The following is a 19,660-nucleotide window of genomic DNA, read 5'->3' as shown; positions in this document are numbered from 1 at the left end:
TATCACATTTTCATTGTCTTTAGTGATCACTATATGAGTTAGAATCAAAAAGAATTTGAATAACACCTTTTGTTTCTACATATTATATTTGTATTCAACAACTTTTTAAAATGAGTGCTGGATAACATCAATGTTTAATTTTAAATATTTATTTGGGAGAACTTACAATCAAATCAACTATATGAATATATATTTGACAAATCACTAATAGTAAAAAGGCAATATATGTGTATACATTAAGTTAAAATGCATGGTTGTGTGTATGTAGTATAAAGTTGATATTGTATTGAATCTTCATGTTGCAATTTACTGCAGAGTTGTTAGGAGAATTATTTCTCTCTTAAGAAAATAAATTTGTAAAAGGCTAGTTACACCATACAATTGTTGCAGACAGTTCAGTCTTAGTGAAGGAGTTGTAGAATCGTTGAATATATTTAAATCAAAATTGGTGTGGTTGTATGTTACTTATAGGTCCGACAACTTTGTAGTCACTATATTGTTTTGTACTTTGTTTGTATCTGTGTAATTTATTGTTTATTGCAACAATTAATTAGACATTAATGTGGATGCAACTATGACATATGATGCAACAACAAAGAGATGGAATAGAGATGATGTATCTACTCATTTTGGTCCCAATAATACCAACAATGTTAATTTAGATGCTATAAAGAGTGGAAAATTTCAATTCTGAATGATAATAAATCAGAATCCAAAACCAACATAACTATAAAATATTTTGACATCAACATGTTATCAATTAACTCATATTTTACTTTTCAATTTCAGTGATAATGCATCTCATGAAGTTGGAATCAAAGGAAGTACATGTGCATGCAAATCATTCTACCATGATACATCCAATGTTTGTTAACGGTTTTTCTCAGGTACCATAATTCATGCGGATTCATCATAACACTAATTATATTATATTTTCAACATTGCATTTCGTTTTAACAATAAATGGGTACATTATGAAAAATTCTCTAAGTTTATTCTCTGATATATGATAACCTTTGAAAAATATAAAAAAGAAGTTCCTATCATCAATTGGTTCCTTGATCTGCCTCCTTTTATCATCATCATTCCAAAATTAAATCAACCTCTATTTTAGTTATATCGGGTTTAATTAGACATGGAACATCACAATTTTCAAGAGCATTATTATTTGTATATTCCAATTTGTTAACTCATGGCACAACAAATTATTGTAACACAATTAATACAACATTAGGAGCAAAATAAACCTCTTATGATTTCTTGTAGTAGGAGTATTAGGATCCTATAAATATTTGAAAGATATAACTCTTGCTTGTTCATAATGTTCTTGTTCAATAATATTTATAAAGACTCTAACACACATTAATATCGATGAATATAATGACATTTGATATCACTTCGAGACCTTTTTCATGGAAAAATTAGCATCAAATTGCGACTCAAGACATGTTGGATCAAAGGTAGATTCTTTTCGCTTACAAAAGCGTTAAGATCGTGAGAACTCTTGGTGAAATTAAGGATGACAACAACAAAAGTAAAGTTGCTTATCATATGGTTCATCTCACGTTGATGAATATTTGATACTGAATTAAATTCTTACTTTTCCTCTCAATCCACATAAAGAAGGCCATTGCATTTATCGCACTATCAAGGCCTTGCAATCATGCATGCAATCTCTATTTTCTAGTGCGATAAATGTAATGTATTCTTCATATGGATTGAGAGGAAAAGCAAATAATTTAATTTACTATTGAAGATTCTTCAACACTGTCTGGATGTTATACTAAGCAGCCTTACTGATGAGGTTGTTGTCATCTTGAAGTTCATCAAGTTATCACTGCATTAACGCTTTTGTAAGCGATACGTATTTACCTTTGATTCTACATATCTTGAATTGGAATTTGATGCTTGAGTTTTTTCCAAGAAACACACTTCTAAGTGATCTCAGATTTAACCAAATTCATCAAAAATATGTGTGTTCGGGCTTTTATGAACATTAAATGAACAAATGCATTATGATAAGGTTGTAAAGATGCAAGAGTTATATCTTGCAAATATATATGGAGCTTATAATACTCCTACTTACATGCTACCACAAGCGATGTATTTTTCTCATAATGTTATACAAATGGAGCCCAAAAAAAATTTGTGTCAATAGTTAACAAATTCGAAACTGTTACTAATAATACTCTTGAAACTTGTGTGCACCCAATTAAAGCTGATATAAAATAAACTTTGATAAACCTAAATTTGGATGATATTTATGTTGCAAATACCTGTTTTGTTACTCTTGTTGGTGATGATGATGATGATGATGACAGTGATATAAGGAATGAAATCAAGGAGCCAGTTTATGATAAGATCCCTTTGATGATATTTTCCAAAGGTTGTCTTATTTTGGAGAATAAACTTAGAGAATTCTTCGTGAGTTACCCATTTATTTTTCTTATGAAATGCATTATTGACAATATAATTAGCGTTTTGGTGAATGTGCATGGCTTGTGATGCTTTGGTAAAATATAATTGAGACATGAAAACAGATTGTTTGTTTGGATTCTCCTTCTTAAACCTATGTCTTAACTCAGACATGAAAACAAAACAAAAAAGTACTCTAAGCATGGTGAATCGGTAATAAAAGATTCCTTCAAAAAAAGATGTTATTTAAATTCTATTTAAATCTAACTAATATAGTGATCACTAATAACAATTAAATTTAAATGAATTTCTTTAGACAATCATGCATCTTTTTCATAAATATCAAGAAAAAGAAAATAAACTAAAATTTGAGAAAAGGAGTTTTTATGAATTTTTTTACTTAATAAAATAAAGAGTTAATTTAGTTTTTAGTCCCTATAAATATTCACAGTTTTGTTTTTAGTCCCTACAAAATAAAATCACATTTTTTAATCTCTGTGACATTTTCCTTAAGTATTTTAGAGACCAAAAATGTTGATGAAAATTTTTGACAGGGACTAAAAATGTTGATAGAAAATTTTATAGGGACTAAAAAGTGCGATTTTATTTTGTAGGGACTAAAAACAAAATTCTAAATATTTATAAGGACAATTTACTTTATTAACCCTAAAATAAATTTCGAGGGTACGATCGTTATCTTATAGACCCAACCTACTTCATATGGCGTTCACTTACAATCATTCAATCCTTCACATGTGTTTTATACGTTAGATATATACAAAAGAAATTCTCTCAAAAGTGATATGATAAAAAAACATAAGACTAAAAAATACAAATTGATATGGTGAAAAGTACGGTTTATTTTGTGAAAAGACGAGAAAGATGAGGTGAGATCAAAATAAAGATGAGGTGAGAGAGAGAGAGAGAGGATTATTAACGCGTGACATCCATCTAAAGTGAAGATATGTGCTAAGAAACGAAATTGAATCTCTTAAAATAAATAAAAATGATAATTTAGATCAAAGAAATATCAGCATTGCTATATATAACAACAAAATTCATCAAGAAAATTGCCTGAATCACCAAAATATGACATAATCTTCAATTATTAAATTACTATTAAACTTAAAATCAGTTACCATCTAACTAAGTAAGATTCTTCCATACTATCCACTTTTGTTTTAATCGTTTGCGTAGAAAATCTAGATGCCACCTCCTACTATGTATTAGGCAAACAAAAATGCCCAACTTTTGAAACTATCTATATTGTTTTATTTATTTTTTACGGCAAATCGTGTTGATTAATGTTACTCAAACCTTTTCTTCACTGTGATAGAGAGTGGTTGGAGCATCTTATTGTGCCTAATGGTTAAAAAAAAAAACAATTTATGTATTTGTCGTGAACTTTTTTTTTCGCTTGATAAAGCATTTCCGTTATACAATTAGATCAGAAATAGTCTCTCATCTCTATAAAAGTTGTCAACCCTAACTCCTGTCAAGCCTTCTCTGAGTATCAAATTAATCCTCCATATACGTTTGCAAATATATGTAAATTAAGTTCAAAATTAAGTGATGTTTATGCGTATCAGTAGCATGTTATAAAAGACATGATAATGGTTTTTTTTTTCAAAGCAAAAGAGATTAATATTAAGTTTTTTCAGAGGAGATTAATATTATTAAAACTTTGTTTGAGCAAAAATACTATTAAAACTTAACAAGTACAAGAAGTGGAAGAAGAATTTACAACAATATAAACATGAGCTACAACCAAATGCTAGCTTAATTAAAACACAAAGCAACAGAGAAAGTTTATCATCGAATTAAAGTCACCCAATACCAGGTTCAAGAATCGGGTGTTGATTTTGATGAACTCCCTCTCTCACGAGCTTTTCGTAATTCATAAGGAGAACTTCGTCTTCTGCGACGTGAAGTGCTTCCATTGACACAAGACTCTATCAGAAATTGCTCTTCCTTGATTGCTTTCTGATTCTTGTGATAATTGAAGAGAAGACTGCAACAAGTTTCGTTGATTAGAAAACAAATCTTAATAAGAAAAAATATAACTAGCGATCAAAGTTATTTAATGGCGTAAAAATAAAATTTGTTACTACTAAATAAAGTAACGAAAATTAGAATGGTTAAATAACTAACGATCAAGATTATAACATTTTTATGTTGAAATTGTATATATATTATGTTCGTTTATTATGTTTAACATTTATATATTTATATTATATTAAAAATTGTATTAAAAATATTATAAAAAAAAAACAAAAAAAAAACATGTCAAAATTATATCTATTAGGGACCATGTTCATGTCGTAATTCATTTATTTAAGTAGAAGGAGCGCATACTCAATTGTATCTATACTCAATATAGACGTGCTACTTGTACTTAAATAAATGAATTAAGAAATGAACATGGTTCCCGCAAGACAATACAAACAACAAAAAATTGAGTAAAAGTGTTCAAGACCCACTACATTCTTATACAATCAAAGCGTTTTTTACATGAGTTATATTCTCCACAAACAAACAAAAAAAGAAGATAATGTTATATATATACTAGAAGCTTCTCTCAAATTAATATGATAAAAGGAATAAGTTTAAAAGAAAGATGAGGCCAGATTAGTAGTAATGAGAGAGATAGGTGGAAAAGGGTATTGAGTAGAGAAGATGATCACTAACTAATTAGATCCATATAAAGTGAAGATATGTGTTGAGAGACGAAAAAGAATGAATTTTTAAAATAAATAAAAATAATAATATAGATCTAAGAAATATATGTTCATATATCAATTTGAGTAAAATTCATTGGTCTAACATATATGATCCATAATAAGGAAAAATGAAGATATGTTTATTGGTATATATGATAAAAAAAAAAAAAAAATGAATGTAAATCAATTTGAGGATTTGGTATTGATGATATACCTTTGGTATTTCGTCGATTTGATTTTTGAGAGTGATGATTATTTTTACAAGAGCATCTTCATCGTCATCTTCACATTCATCTATTGTTATCAAACCTAGATCGGATCGGTTAGTTAGACCAATTGGATCAAACATTGAGAACATATTAACACTATTTAAGTTGATCAAACTACCCGATCTGAAATTCTAGACAAGTGTTGACTTCGTCAAATTGAAGTTGGATGAATCACATAAGAAATCATTAATGTATTCAAAGAGGCAGTGAAGTTTTACAAAAATTATTTGTAAACAAAGATACACAGGACACCAGAAAGAAAAAAAAGATATTTTGAAGATATAAAAAAACAAAGAAACAGAGAAGACGAGGAGAAACAAAGAAAAAGCACAGTGGAAAAATATAAGATGGAATGAAAAGGCAACGACCTTTATATAGAACAAGTGACGAGAAAAGAGATGTGGATTTAGGATTAAGAGATGGGCTTGGGCCTACGTAAATTTCATCCAATAGGTAGACACAAGCGAAAATTGATCTTTAGGCTTTCTTTTTCTCCCAACAACCCCAAAAATTGCTCTTTATGCTTCTTTTTTTCTCCCAACAACCCCACAAAGACCAAAATTCCTCTGATGGCAGTTAACTTTCATTCAGTACCCAACGATAGTTAATTGTCATCCCTAAAATGACAATTAAGTGTCATTGACTCCTATAAAAGTTAATTGTCGTTGCGCTCTTTTAGGCGGTCATCAACACTTGTTGGGAGAAATTAAATAAGTCCATTGTTTTTCTTGTGCTGCTTTGACTAATTACATTGTGGAGCAATAAAGCCTATTTAGACAGGCTTATTTGAGCTGAATTAACTAATAACTATAAGTGTTTGTGAGAGTTTATGATAACAACTTATGACATATCTATAAGTTTTTTTTTTAAAGAACGTCATGTCTATAAGTTTTTTCAACTTATTTCTATAAGATCTTCCTCTAAAATAACTTATCAAAACAACTTATAATTTATATAAGTGTGTGTTTGGTTCTGCGATGACGATAATTTAGTTTTATATAATAAATTTTGATTAAAAGTGGGTTAATGTAAATTTATTTAATTTTTAATACATTTATGTAAAATTGATTCTTTTTAATTTATGTTGTTTGAATAATCTAACCCAAAATTGTTTTTGAATGTGGGCTAAAATATGACAAAGGTCCATTCAAATATGCCTTGGTTGGATTTTGGTCCTTGTAAAAAAAAACATCAGTTTTTCATCCTCGTAAATTTTTTTGTTTTTTAAAAAAGCCCTTGGGCCCATTGAAGCAGCCAAATGTCAATTTTGATGCTGACGTGGCGCACGCTGACTGTACGTAAATGGTCATGTGGCATCTGATGTGACATTTTCAAAAATTTAAATTGGATGCATCAACTTTCATTGACCAAATTTTGCTTATAAATAAGTATTATGTAAACCTGTCAAGATAATAACGAGCTCAATTATCCAAGTTGTAATGACACTGTATATAGTTATATAAGAAAAAAAAAACTTTTTAAGGTTGTTGAATAACTTATCGTAAGTGTTATTCATAAGCTCGTCATAGACTCACGAGTCTATGCGAGGTTGTACGAGTCTTCACAGTCTACCTCAAAAATGATTCTATACGCGATTCGACTCGTTTTTCTCTTCTAAACTCTTGCGAGTTTGACAACCATGAACTTATGTATCTAACTTATCATATCAAATGTGAAGAGGGAGTTTTTCTTTTTTGCCCCTTCATGTGGTGAAATAAAATAAGTCCATTGTTTTTCTTGTGTTGCTTTGACGAATTACATTGTGGAGCAATAAAGCCTATTTAGACATGCTTATTTGAGTTGAATTAACTAATAACTATAAGTATTTGTGGAGTTTGGGAGAGTTTATGATAACAACTTATAACATATCTATAAGTTTTTTTTAAAGAATGTCATGTTTATAAGTTTTTTCAACTTATTTCTATAAGATCTTCCTCTAAAAATAACTTATGAAAATAACTTATAAAATTTATATAAGTGTGTCTTTGGTTCTGCGATGACAAGAACTGAGTTTGATATAATAAATTTTAATTAAAAGTGGATTAATGTAAATTTTTTTTTTTTTTAATACATTTATGTAAAATTGATTCTTATTAATTTATACTGTTCGGATAATTTAGCCCAAAATTGTTTTTGAATTTATAATTATCAAAATGAGTTAAGGAACCCCAACGAAGGGACATAGCTCCTGCTAATTTAAGGCTAACCACTTGAAAAAATTGAATCACAATTGAGGACATCAGCTGAACCTCGTCTAAATTCTTGTCCATCAACATTTTTAAAGCAAACAATTTGAACATGTTTCTCGTTGTTACAATAAGGGATCTTGTAATTACTACAAACAACATGGTCATATCAAATTAATCCTCCATATACATATATTTACATGTATTTCAAGAATACACTATGTTATAATTTGTATATATGAAATTTGGGATTTCAGTTAAATATTCCAGCAGAACTTAGTCCAGTGTTCTTCGAAGTAGCACATGAATACTTTGGTGAAAATTACGGTTGATTTTTTTATCTATTGTATGGTATTAAACAATTTCGCTCGCCAAATGTCACAACTAATGTGAAATTTGTGAGATCACTTCGTGAACTACGTTTGCAAATATATTTATTTTAAGTTCAAAATTAAGTGATGTTACATGCGTATATCAGCAGCATGTTATAAAAGAGATTAATATTAATTTTTTTCAGAGGAGATTAATACTATTACAACTTTGTTTGAGCAAAAATACTATTAAAACTTAACAAGTACAAGAAGTGGAAGAAGAATTTACAACAATATAAACATGAGCTACAACCAAATGCTAGCTTAATTAAAACACAAAGCAACAGAGAAAGTTTATCATCGAATTAAAGTCACCCAATGTATACCAGGTTCAAGAATCGGGTGTTGATTTTGATGAACTCCCTCTCTCACGAGCTTTTCATAATTCATAAGGAGAACTTCGTCTTCTGCGACGTGAAGTGCTTCCATTGCCAACACAAGACTCTCTCAGAAATTGCTCTTCCTTAATTTTTCTCTGATTCTTGTGATAAACTGCAACAAGTTTCGTTGATTAGAAAACAAATTTTAATAAAAAAAAATATAACTAGCCATCAAAGTTATTTAATGGTGTAAAAATGAAATTTGTTACTACTAAATAAAGTAACGAAAGTTAGGATGGTTAAATAAGTTTTACGTTCTTATAAATATAGCGAATTTTGATTTTAGCCCCTAAAAATTAAATTGAATGTTTTCACCTTCATTAAAAAAATAAAAAAAAAATTAATCCTTAAATGAATGTCAAGATTATAACATTTTTATGTTCAAATTGTATACATATTATATTCGTTTATTATGTTTAACTTTTATATATTTATATTATATTAAAAAATATCAGAAACATGCCAAAATTATATCTATTAGGGACCATGTTCATGTCTTAATTCATTTATTTAAGTACAAGAAGCGCATACTCAATTGTATACTCAATATAGATGCACTAATTCTACTTAAATCAATACATGAACATGGTTCCACCAAGACAATACAAACAACAAAAAATTGAGTAAAAGTGTTCAAGACTCACCACATTCTTATATACAATCAGAGCCTTCTTCACATGTGTTATATTCTGCACAAACAAACAAAAAAAGAAGCTAATGTTAGATATCCACTAGAAGCTTCCCTGAAATTAATATGATAAAAGGAATAAGCTTAAAAAAATCAGAATTGAAAGGGTGAAAAGTACAATTCTCTCAGTGAGAAGATAAAAGAAAGATGAGGCTAGATTAATAGTAATGAGAGAGATAGTGGAGAAGGGTATTGAGTAGAGAAGATGATCACTAGCTAATTAGATCTATACAAAATGAAGATATGTGTTGAGAGACGAAAAAAATTGAATTTTTAAAATAAATAAAAATAATAATATAGATCTAAGAAATATATGTTCATATATCAATTAGAGTAAAATTCATTGGTCTAACATATATGATCCATAATAAGGAAAAATGATGATGTGTTTATTGGTATATATGATAACAAAAAATGAATATAAATCAACTTGAGAATTTGGTATTGATGATATACCTTTGGTATTTCGTCGATTTGATTTTTGAGAGTGATTATTATTTTCACAAGATCATCTTCATCGTCATCTTCACATTCATCTATTGTTATCAAACCTAGATCGGATCGGCTAGTTAGACCAATTGGATCAAACATCGAGAACATATTCACGCTATTTAAGTTGATCAAACTACTCGATCTGAAATTCTAGACAAGTGTTGACTTCATCAAATTGAAGTTGGATGAATCACATAAGAAATCATCAATGTAATCAAAGAGGCAGTGAAGTTTTACAAAAATTATTTATAAACAGATCCACAAGACACTAGAAAGAAAGAAAATATATTTTGAAGATATAAAAAAACAAAGAAACTGAGAAGACGATGAGAAACAAAGAAAAAGAACAATGGAGAAACAGAGAACACGAGGAGAAACAAAGAAAAAGCACAATGGAGAAGTATAAGATAGAATGAGGAGGCGACGACCTTTATATAGAACAATTAACGAGAAAAGAGATGTGGATTTAGGGTTAGTACATGGGCTTGGGCTTAGGTAAGTTTCATGCAATAGGTAGACACAAGCAAAAATTGCTCTTTAGGCTTCTCTTTTTCTCCCAACAACCCCAAAAAGACCAAAATTTCATTGGCGGCGGTTAACTTTCATTCAATACCCAACGATAGTTAATTGTCATCCCTAAAATGACAATTAAGTTTCGTTGATTCCTATGGAAGTTAATTGTTGTTGCGCTCTTTTAGGCGGTCAAGAATACTTGTTTTTGAAACCAGGACACAAAAAGGCTTGTCTAAACATTCATAACTCATAAACACAATTCCATAAGCAGTACAACAAATTCAGCAACAATACTCGTTCATAAGAACTAACATTTAATCATTCTTAATTCAATAACATTACACCAATCTAACATTACATAAACAATTTTTTTTTTTTTTAAGGAATTACACAAACGATTTAAATTCAACAAAAGTTCAACGTTACAAAAATTTGATAATATATTAGACAAAATTACAACAAATAACCTAAAACTTCACATCAGGTCTCTACTTACAATATTCGCAATCAAATGATTTTTCTAAGTGCTAAGACCCAAATCTGTAATGAAATTTCTAAGTGTTTAAATTGAGTAGTGATACCAAATGCCAAGATTACAAGCCTATTTACATGTACAAGGGTCCCTAAATTCATGATATTTAGTAACCACTAGACTTAAGTGCACTTAATTACACAAGACTATTGAAATACACAAGAAAAACAACAAAATTAAGTGTTGGGATTGGCTACAACTGTAACCCTTCGTTACGGGTGGCCTTAGCCCCTACTGCCTTAAGCATTTGATTTTCCACATTCCAAGAGTTATGGTTAGGGGTGTTCGTGGGTAGGTTTGAATTGGGTTTGGTCAAACTTAAGACTCGAATCATATAGGATACTCCGATTTGGATGAGGTAAAATGTCCATCCGTTAAATTAATGGATGAGTTTGGGCAAACCCACTAGTTTCCGGTTTAGCTTCGGTTGGGTTGTGGGTTACCCAAATTATATTTTTTGTTTGTTAATATTAAATGACGCATCCTCGTATTTTTCTCATAAAAATTACACAAATTTTTATTTTCTTAAAAAAAATTGTGTAACCTATTTCACTATATTTTAGCGTTATAAAATAATAAGTTATAATATTAAATAAAAAATTTCATCATAAAATATTTGCAACAAACTAAAGTTAGATGACCTAAAATTGTTTTAACATCAAAATAACTAAAGTGCAACATCATAATTTGTAACTATAATGTTTTGATTTTCAATATAGAGAATTTGTTATGTCAATTGTTGAAATTAGACTTGATTTATAACCAATTTTTTTTTTAAAGAAAGATTATAATCAAAACCTTTGTTATTCTCCTTCCTCCCTATGAAAATGAAAATAAAAATATGACATTATTGGATAAGTGGGTTTATTGGGTCTGGGTCTGGTTTTACCCAAAACCCATTATTTTTTATGGGTTTATCATTTTTTAAAACCATATCCACCCAATCACCCAACCCAATCCATTTTTTAGGGTTTTTTTAGGTGGATTTGATGGGTTTTTTGGGTTGACCCAACCCATGAACACCCCTAGTTATGGTGACGCTTTTAGCACTAAATGTTGCGAATTTGGGCAAATTGACATCGATAAATATCCGCTTGTAATTACTTACTCATTCGTCCCTCAATACTTGATCTATTTGAAAAAAATATTTGTCCCACGATACTTGACCTTCTCAGATTTTTAAGCATAATTTGACAAATTTATCCCTTAAAAATACTTTTTGTAGTGGAACAAAGAAAATAATCATTACTTAAAAATGAAGGTTTCAAAATAATAAGGGCAATTTAGTAAAAATATCATTATTTTTCTTTCATCTTTACACTTTTCTTAATTTGTGTAAAATGGTCAAGTAGGTCAAGTATTGAGGAAGGGAGAGAGTAAAAAAAAAAAAGGCTTAATTGCACTTTTGGACCCCTATCTTTCCAAAAATTGCGGTTATGGACCCCTAACTAATTTAAATACAAAACAGCCCCTATGTTTTGATTCTTTGGCAGTTTTGGTCCCCCAATGCAAAATAAAAATAAAAAATTTGACACGTGGCACCTCACTTTGGGTGCCACGTCAGCGTTGACCGAATCAACACTGGACTGGGGGTTCAAAACTGCCAAAGAATCAAAACATAGGGAGTTGTTTTGTATTTCAATTAGTTAGGAGTTCATAACCGCAACTTTTGAAAAGATAGGGGTCCAAAAGTGCAATTAAGCAAAAAAAAAAAAAAAAAAAATATTCACTTGCGATTCATTAAATAAGCATTAAACCCTATCAAACTTATTTCGAGCGAAATTATAGCACTTTTTGTTTTTAGTATAACTATAGGAGATGAAACATGAGAACTTCAATTGTACCGTATTTGATGTGACCTTTTACACATCAAATCCACTAAAAGTCGCCATTTTTTTTCAAACATGACTCAATGGTAGTTGCTACGATCCTTCCTTTCTTGTTGACCAAGTCCAGTCTTTAGTAAGACTTTCTGCCACACTTGGTGGCCAAGTTATCATCATCCTCATTCTTCTTCCCTCTCTTCACTCTTCTTCTTCATCTTCCACTTTTAGTAACAATTTTACTGAGATATGGAAGATGATGAATCACCACAACTCAAGAGTGTTGTTATAATTTCTCTTCCACCTTCAAATAACCCTTCTTTAGGTAAAACCATAACCGCTTTTACTTTCTTTAACCCTTTTTCTCAACGACAACTTCATCAACATCAACATCAACATCATCATCAACAACAACAACAACAACAACCTCAAAACAATGATCCACCAATCCAATCCTACCCATCAAATCCTCAGCTTCAGTTTTCATTCAGAAGACTCTTTCACATCACCCCATTAAAACTTTTCACATTCTTTGGCATTTTTCTCTTTGCCCTTTTTCTCTATGGTTCTCTTTTTTCAACTACAACAATACTTGAACTACGTGGTGTCAAGAACAATGATGGTGATGATGAACCAAGTAGCTTTCTGCTTCCACTTTTTAAGAAACATGGTGTTCTTGGTCAGAGAGATTTGAAGCTTAAATTGGGGAAGATTGTTGATGTTAAAAAAAGGAACGTTATTGCTTCTAACTCTAAGGTTGTAGCTGTTGACTCTTCATCTGCTGTTTTTCCAATCAGTGGCAATGTTTATCCAGATGGGTATGTTAAAAATTGTTGCTTTTTGCTTATTTGGATCAAGGAAAAGGTTGAAAGTTTTGAACTTTTCACTTTTTTGTTGTCATAGGATCACGTTGACTAATTGTTGCTTATTCAAGTTTACCCTTTCATAGTATATATTGTTTCTAGACGGGCTAAGATTAGAAATGACAACATTCAAGAGACAATTAAGGTAGCACCTATAGTAAAATAGATGGTGGGTATTAGGCTTAAGTGGTTTGGACATGTAGAGAGAAGGTCCGGAGATTATATAGCAAGTAGAGTAGATCAGATGGAGGATAGTCAGATCATCAGAAATAGAGGAAAGCCTAGAAAAACTATCAGAGAAACTATTAAGAAAGATCTAGAGATTACTGAGTTGGATCCAAACATGGTTTTATGATAGAACATTGTAGGGGAATTTGATTCATGCAGTCGACCCTACTTAGTGAGATAAGGTTGGTTGTTTTTGTTGTTCTATCGGCTATATGAAAACTATGAGAGAGGGGGCATATGCATTGTCAGATACAAATGGGCTTATGTGGCATTATCATGAATTCTCATTGGATGTCGGTGTAAAACTGTTTTACATCGGCTATATATCTCTATTAAACTCAAAAACTGTACTGTAATTAGGAGTATCAATGCAAATGAAAATTTGAAGGGTGTCTTATAAAAGGGGGAACCAGAATTTTTTTCACGAGGGTCTTATATTTAAGGACTAGGTAGTAAGTAAGTTTTTCTGTAGAGTGACATTGTTCATTTATGCAGCTACCTACACAGTAGTGCATCAATATCAATACAAGTTTTATAACTCCAGTATTGAGGTCATACTCATAGGTTCAAATACAAGTTTTTGTTTTGAATTCTTTGATGTAGAAATTTGGCTTTACAGGGGCATAAAATGTTAATTGCAGCCATATCAGCGGTATCTTTTCACAATGATTCATAATTTCTGTAATCACACTATGACTGCGACCACAACTTTTAACCATTTTTTTACCCAACAATGTCTTCATTACCTATTAGGAGGTGCATTTCCTCAAATTTGAGGATTTGTGCAGTGAGTGGTCTTGTTGTGGAGCTGGAGTCCATGTTTAAATTGGTCCTAGAACTAAGATACTCCAACTATATAATATAGGAACTATTGATTTGTGCTATTCCAATTTCCTTTATTACATATGCATCGTTATGTTGGCTTAGCAACATGTTCTTCCGTGCAGGTTGTATTACACGCATTTACGTGTCGGAAACCCTCCGAAACGGTATTTTGTTGATGTGGATACAGGGAGTGACTTAACTTGGATTCAGTGTGATGCTCCGTGCAGAAGTTGTGCAAAGGTAGTATCTGACTACTGTTACCTCTGCATGTTGAGATGGATTATAATACCAGAAACCATTACTCATTATGCTTTTACTACTTATATTTTTTAAAATTATATATATTTTTGTGTAAGGGTAAGTGGACCTTTGGCTTAACAGTGAGTCATTATCATGTGATTCCGCACATTACTATAGCTTTATAGAACCAGGCTGCACTGCACTTCACACATTATTGTGTAATCATAAAATGAATATTAGAAAATGCCTCTTAGCTAGATGCACTGTAAATATATGCTGACTATTTTTTTTTTTTCCATGTAAGTGAATTTTATGAGATTGAAAAACTATGTTGACTCGGGATATAATTGATATAGGGAGCAAATGCCATATATAAGCCAACACTATCCAACATAGTGCCGTCCGTAGACTCTCTATGCTTGGAAGTTCAGAAATATGAGAAGAATGGATATGATGAAAACTTCCAACAGTGTGACTATGAAATTCAATATGCAGACCATAGTTCTTCTTTAGGAGTTCTTATTAAGGATGAGCTTCATCTTATGACTACTAATGGATCCAAAACCAAGTTAAATTTTGTTTTCGGGTAAGAATCATCATTGTGCTGTCTCTTTTCTCATAAGGCAATATTTTCTACAAATGTGCTGATCCATTCTACACAATGTGTATGTCGTAAGGTGTGGATACGATCAAGAGGGCATGCTTTTGAACACATTGGCAAAAACAGATGGAATCATGGGACTGAGCAGAGCGAAAGTAGGCCTACCTTATCAGTTGGCAAGTAAGGGGCTTATTAAGAATGTTGTTGGTCATTGCTTAGGAAATGATGGAGTTGGCGGTGGATACATGTTCTTAGGTGATGATTTTGTGCCTTCTTGGGGTATGACTTGGGTACCTATGGCCCAAACTACGTAAGTAGGATTTTCTCAACAATGTGCTTATTTACTCTTCATGAAGTGACTTTGTTTCTTTGTTTGAGAAATCTACAATATATCGGTCTGTTTATTTTCTAAAAACATTTTTTGGTTTTCTTTTTCAATTTTTACTTTGTATGTCAATGGCTAGAATGACATTGGGTTATGAGTTTTTTTTCTTTTTAGTTGTGAGCTTGTGATGCATAGTAGAAGAAAGCTAAATAGAGAGAATCATTTCTGAAAATAATTAGATGAAAACAAGGATTATATCAGTGGAAACTACTGTTTATAAGAATTTTTCAGAAATAGTCGATCTATTTTTAAAATGCATTTTTAGAAAGTTTTGTAATTTTTCTTATATCAGTGGAAATGAATACAGGAAACAGATGAAGTAATCGGACCTGAAGCTCGAATTTGAGAATACCAACATTGATTCTTAAAACTATTGTTGTATATTGTTTTTGTTTGAGAATTTTCGTTTTTAAATGTTTTTTGCAAATCTACTGTTAAATTTTTGTGAATGCCAACATTCTGTTTGGAGCACTTGTTATTTGTTGTTTCTGAGGTTTCTTCTGATTCATCTATAATTTATATGTGACATATTCTCTGCTCTATACAGAGATTTATACCAAACTGAGATTCTTGGAATAAACTACGGAAATCGTCTACTCAGTTTTGATGGAAACAGCAAAGTTGGAAAGGTGGTTTTTGATAGTGGCAGTTCTTATACGTATTTTCCGAAAGAGGCGTACTTGGATCTTGTTGCTTCTGTGAGTTTTTATGTCTAAGGAAAATTTTGTACTTGTTTTTAGTCCAATGTTGAATATGAATTCATTATGCATGCAATGGTGCAGCTTAAAGAAGTTTCTGGATTGGGACTCATTCAAGATGATTCAGATACAACTTTGCCAATTTGTTGGCAGGCTAATTTCCCAATCAGGTAACGGAAATCGCTGGAGGTGAAATTCAGTCTTTGTTTTTTGTAATGCTGGCTGTTTTCAGCTTATATCTATAAATTTTTCTAGGATCGCCTACGAAAACAGCTTATAACTTATATGAAAATAGTTTGATTTTATTTTTTGATATAGAAACAGCTTATGCGTAAGCAATTATATGATAAGTGTTTACGCTATAAGCGCTTAATTAAGTTGTTTATAGAAACAGAGAAAAACTGGTCTAAAATCCATGTTATATGCATGCAGATCTGTCAAAGATGTCAAGGATTACTTCAAGACATTAACACTTCGTTTTGGAAACAAATGGTGGATTTTGTCCACATTGTTTCGGATACCGCCGGAGGGTTACTTGATCATTAGTGTAATCATCTTTTTCTAATACAACTTTTATTTCCATTTCCAAATGATTTTTGTTCTTGGAAGGCCTTCTAATAAACTTCTATGCTGCAGAACAAAGGCAATGTTTGCTTAGCTATCCTTGATGGTAGCAATGTACATGATGGATCCTCCATTATACTTGGAGGTACTTTCACACCCTCAAGTAAAACTTTATAATGTTATTCTGATTTCTGATTGTTATCCAAGGTTTTTTCTATGTTGATGAATGGATTTCAAAAAGATAATATGCTTTATACATTCTTTTTTGGTGTGTTGTTGATAAATAACTCAGCTAGGATTAGACCATTAAGTGTTATTGAGGTTCTGTCACTTGCTATTTTACATTAAGCTTTGGAACTTCTATGACTTTTTTATTCATATATATTAGTGTTACTAACTTTTCTATCTATATTCTCTAAATACACCTAACTCTTGATTCATTTATATTAGTATACCAACTTTTCCTATCTCCAAATGTTGACCGGAGCAATCGTTGGTCAAACTTTATTTATCTTCCAGCTAAATGGTTAAGACAAAAAAACAATATATACCTATGTACTAACATAGTAAAGAGAATTCTAAATGAAAATGTGGATGCACTGAACATTTTGAAAACACTTGATACTTTCTTTTCTTCATTTAGTAATTTGAATTATTATTGTTAGGAGGATTCATAATTATTCAAATTTTTATTTCACAACAAGCTAGATTTTTCTTATAATTTTTTTATTTTGCAGACATTTCACTGCGAGGACATTTGGTTGTGTATGACAATGTAAACAAGAATATTGGTTGGGAGAGAACAAAATGTGGCATGCCAAGCAAAATATTGAAGAAGACTCACAATTTCTTAAGTGATAGTATGTTATGATTCACTCACACCAGAATCTTAGATGTCAGTCAATGTAAAATAGTCTATGTATAGGTACTGCCATAATGTAGGAATTTGGAGGAATAATGAATTAATATGGCATTATGTTATCTTATTTTTTATTTCTAAGAGCCTAGTGGCGAAACTCAATGTGCGTTTCGTGCAAAGAAGGGGTGTATTGTGGATTTGAACTCTTACCCCTGCATATCAAACGTCATAACAAACTTTTATCATATGAGCTCTGCACTTATCAATGATCACGAGTCATCTCTACTTGCTTTACATTAAGAGCTAATCCTTTTGAATTAGTTAGCACAAACCACCAAAACAGAGAAGTAATGTGCATTTTGTTATTATAAACAATTTAAACTTACCCTTGAGTGGATTCAATTATGCAATAGTAAAAAAATATGACAACAAAACAAAATTTGAACTTTTTATTTTAGTTTAATTTGTAAATATGTTAAGAATGTAAAATATTTGTACAAGGACATTCAATAGACCCATCAACCTTATTTCAAAAAAAAAAAAAAAAAAACTCATCAACCATGAACTCAGCCTAAGAAATTAACTGCTGGTGTTTTTTATTACTTTTGCTTTTCACAACTTTAACCTATAACAGGAAAACAAATTGGGATTTCTAGTAAAGAAAACTAAGGATTTGATATCGGTTTCATTGTTTTCTTATCTGGTCCTTCCTACTTTTATAATGTTCGTTCATTCAAAACAATAAGATGATGAGCTCAGTATACGGATCACGACCCACACATCATTTGATGGCTATAACTCTTTTTGTTTGGCATTTGTTCCAGAATAGATTAGCAACTAAGATGAATATGTTTAGGAGAAATATTTTGGATTATAATGAATCTTTTTGTTCGGCCGCTTGCGGATTGGTTGAAGATCAGAATCATTTGATCTTTTCTTGTGCTTTTTATGGTCATCTTTGACTTTTAATATTGGGATGGTTAGGCATCTCAACAACTCACTATGGTTCCTTATTTGAGCATTTTCTTCGGTTTGAAGGTCTTGGTGGTTTTTCCAACAAGTCTTATTTGACTTTTAATATTATTTGAATTTCAACTCTTTTTATGATATGGAAGGACCGGAATATGAGACATTTTCACAATAAATTGGAACAGTTGCTTACTTTATTGGAAAAGATTAAACTCCAATCCTTTTGGTGGTTTAAATCTCATTATGCTGTTTTTGATTTTGAGTATTCGGTTTGGAGGTTAAATCTTTTATTATGTTTTCGGGTTGTAAAGTAATTTTATTTTTCTTGTCTACCTTGTGGTAGCATGTGGATCGTCTTATTGTAATTTTTGGATACTTTAGCTTCCTTTTATTTTTCAACACCACATACACCTTGTGTTAGAGAAACTTATGTTGGGTTTTTATTATAGGGTTAATGGTGTTTTACCCCCCTGTAATATAGGTCATTTTTTGTTTTTCCCCTGTAAAATATTTTTTTTTATTTACCCCCGTAAAATATATTTTTTTTTGGAATACCCCCCTAATAGGTCATAAAAAACGACTTTATTTTTTTTTTGAAGAATTTTTTCGTAAATTACAGGGGGTAAATCAAAAAAAATATTTTACAGGGAGAAAACCAAAAATCACCTATATTACAGGGGGTAAAGCACCATTAACCCTTTATTATATTTTGTATAGCTTCTTCAAAAAATTGATATTATATTGAGAAAATATGATATATTTGTTTAAATTATAAGATATTAAGTAAGATATTTTTTTTTCAAAAAAAAATTAAGTAGGTTATATCTAAAAAAATATAGTTAATTATAATATTCGAAAAACCCTACTTTAAAAAAAAATATTCAAAGAAACCCTAGTTTTATACATTACAACACATGCGATGCTAACAATTGTGATCGCATCCACAACCCCTTTATCTATTTCACACAATCATTCCATACATGGAAATAATTTCGGCCATCAAACTAAATCTAATTGTTGAGAGTTGTAACTCGGTGGC

General features: G+C 30.7%; 1 protein-coding gene and 1 long non-coding RNA gene across 2 annotated transcripts; one reads left to right on the top strand and one right to left on the bottom strand.

Annotated features, from left to right (window-relative positions):
• Positions 1-4,048: 4,048 nt before the first annotated feature.
• Positions 4,049-5,676, bottom strand: LOC120576151 (uncharacterized). Its single transcript, XR_005642251.1, has 2 exons — positions 5,350-5,676; positions 4,049-4,426 (listed from the first exon to the last, which is right to left on the bottom strand). It is a non-coding gene; the product is annotated as an uncharacterized lncRNA (long non-coding RNA).
• Positions 5,677-12,412: 6,736 nt separating this feature from the next.
• On the top strand, positions 12,413-17,919 carry LOC25496861 (aspartyl protease APCB1). The gene is made up of 9 exons (XM_013597570.3): positions 12,413-13,207; positions 14,428-14,545; positions 14,902-15,131; positions 15,223-15,456; positions 16,079-16,229; positions 16,314-16,399; positions 16,662-16,776; positions 16,866-16,938; positions 17,531-17,919. The coding sequence occupies exons 1-9, from the start codon at positions 12,639-12,641 to the stop codon at positions 17,662-17,664; spliced, it is 1,710 nt and encodes a 569-aa protein (XP_013453024.1). The 5' UTR covers positions 12,413-12,638; the 3' UTR covers positions 17,665-17,919.
• The last annotated feature ends 1,741 nt before the right edge of the window (positions 17,920-19,660 follow it).

This window comes from Medicago truncatula, chromosome 6 (genome assembly GCF_003473485.1).
Source record: "Medicago truncatula cultivar Jemalong A17 chromosome 6, MtrunA17r5.0-ANR, whole genome shotgun sequence".
Classification (NCBI taxonomy): domain Eukaryota; kingdom Viridiplantae; phylum Streptophyta; class Magnoliopsida; order Fabales; family Fabaceae; genus Medicago; species Medicago truncatula.
The sequence above is the reverse complement of the archived record's forward strand: the minus strand, read 5'-3'. Positions and strand labels throughout refer to the sequence as shown.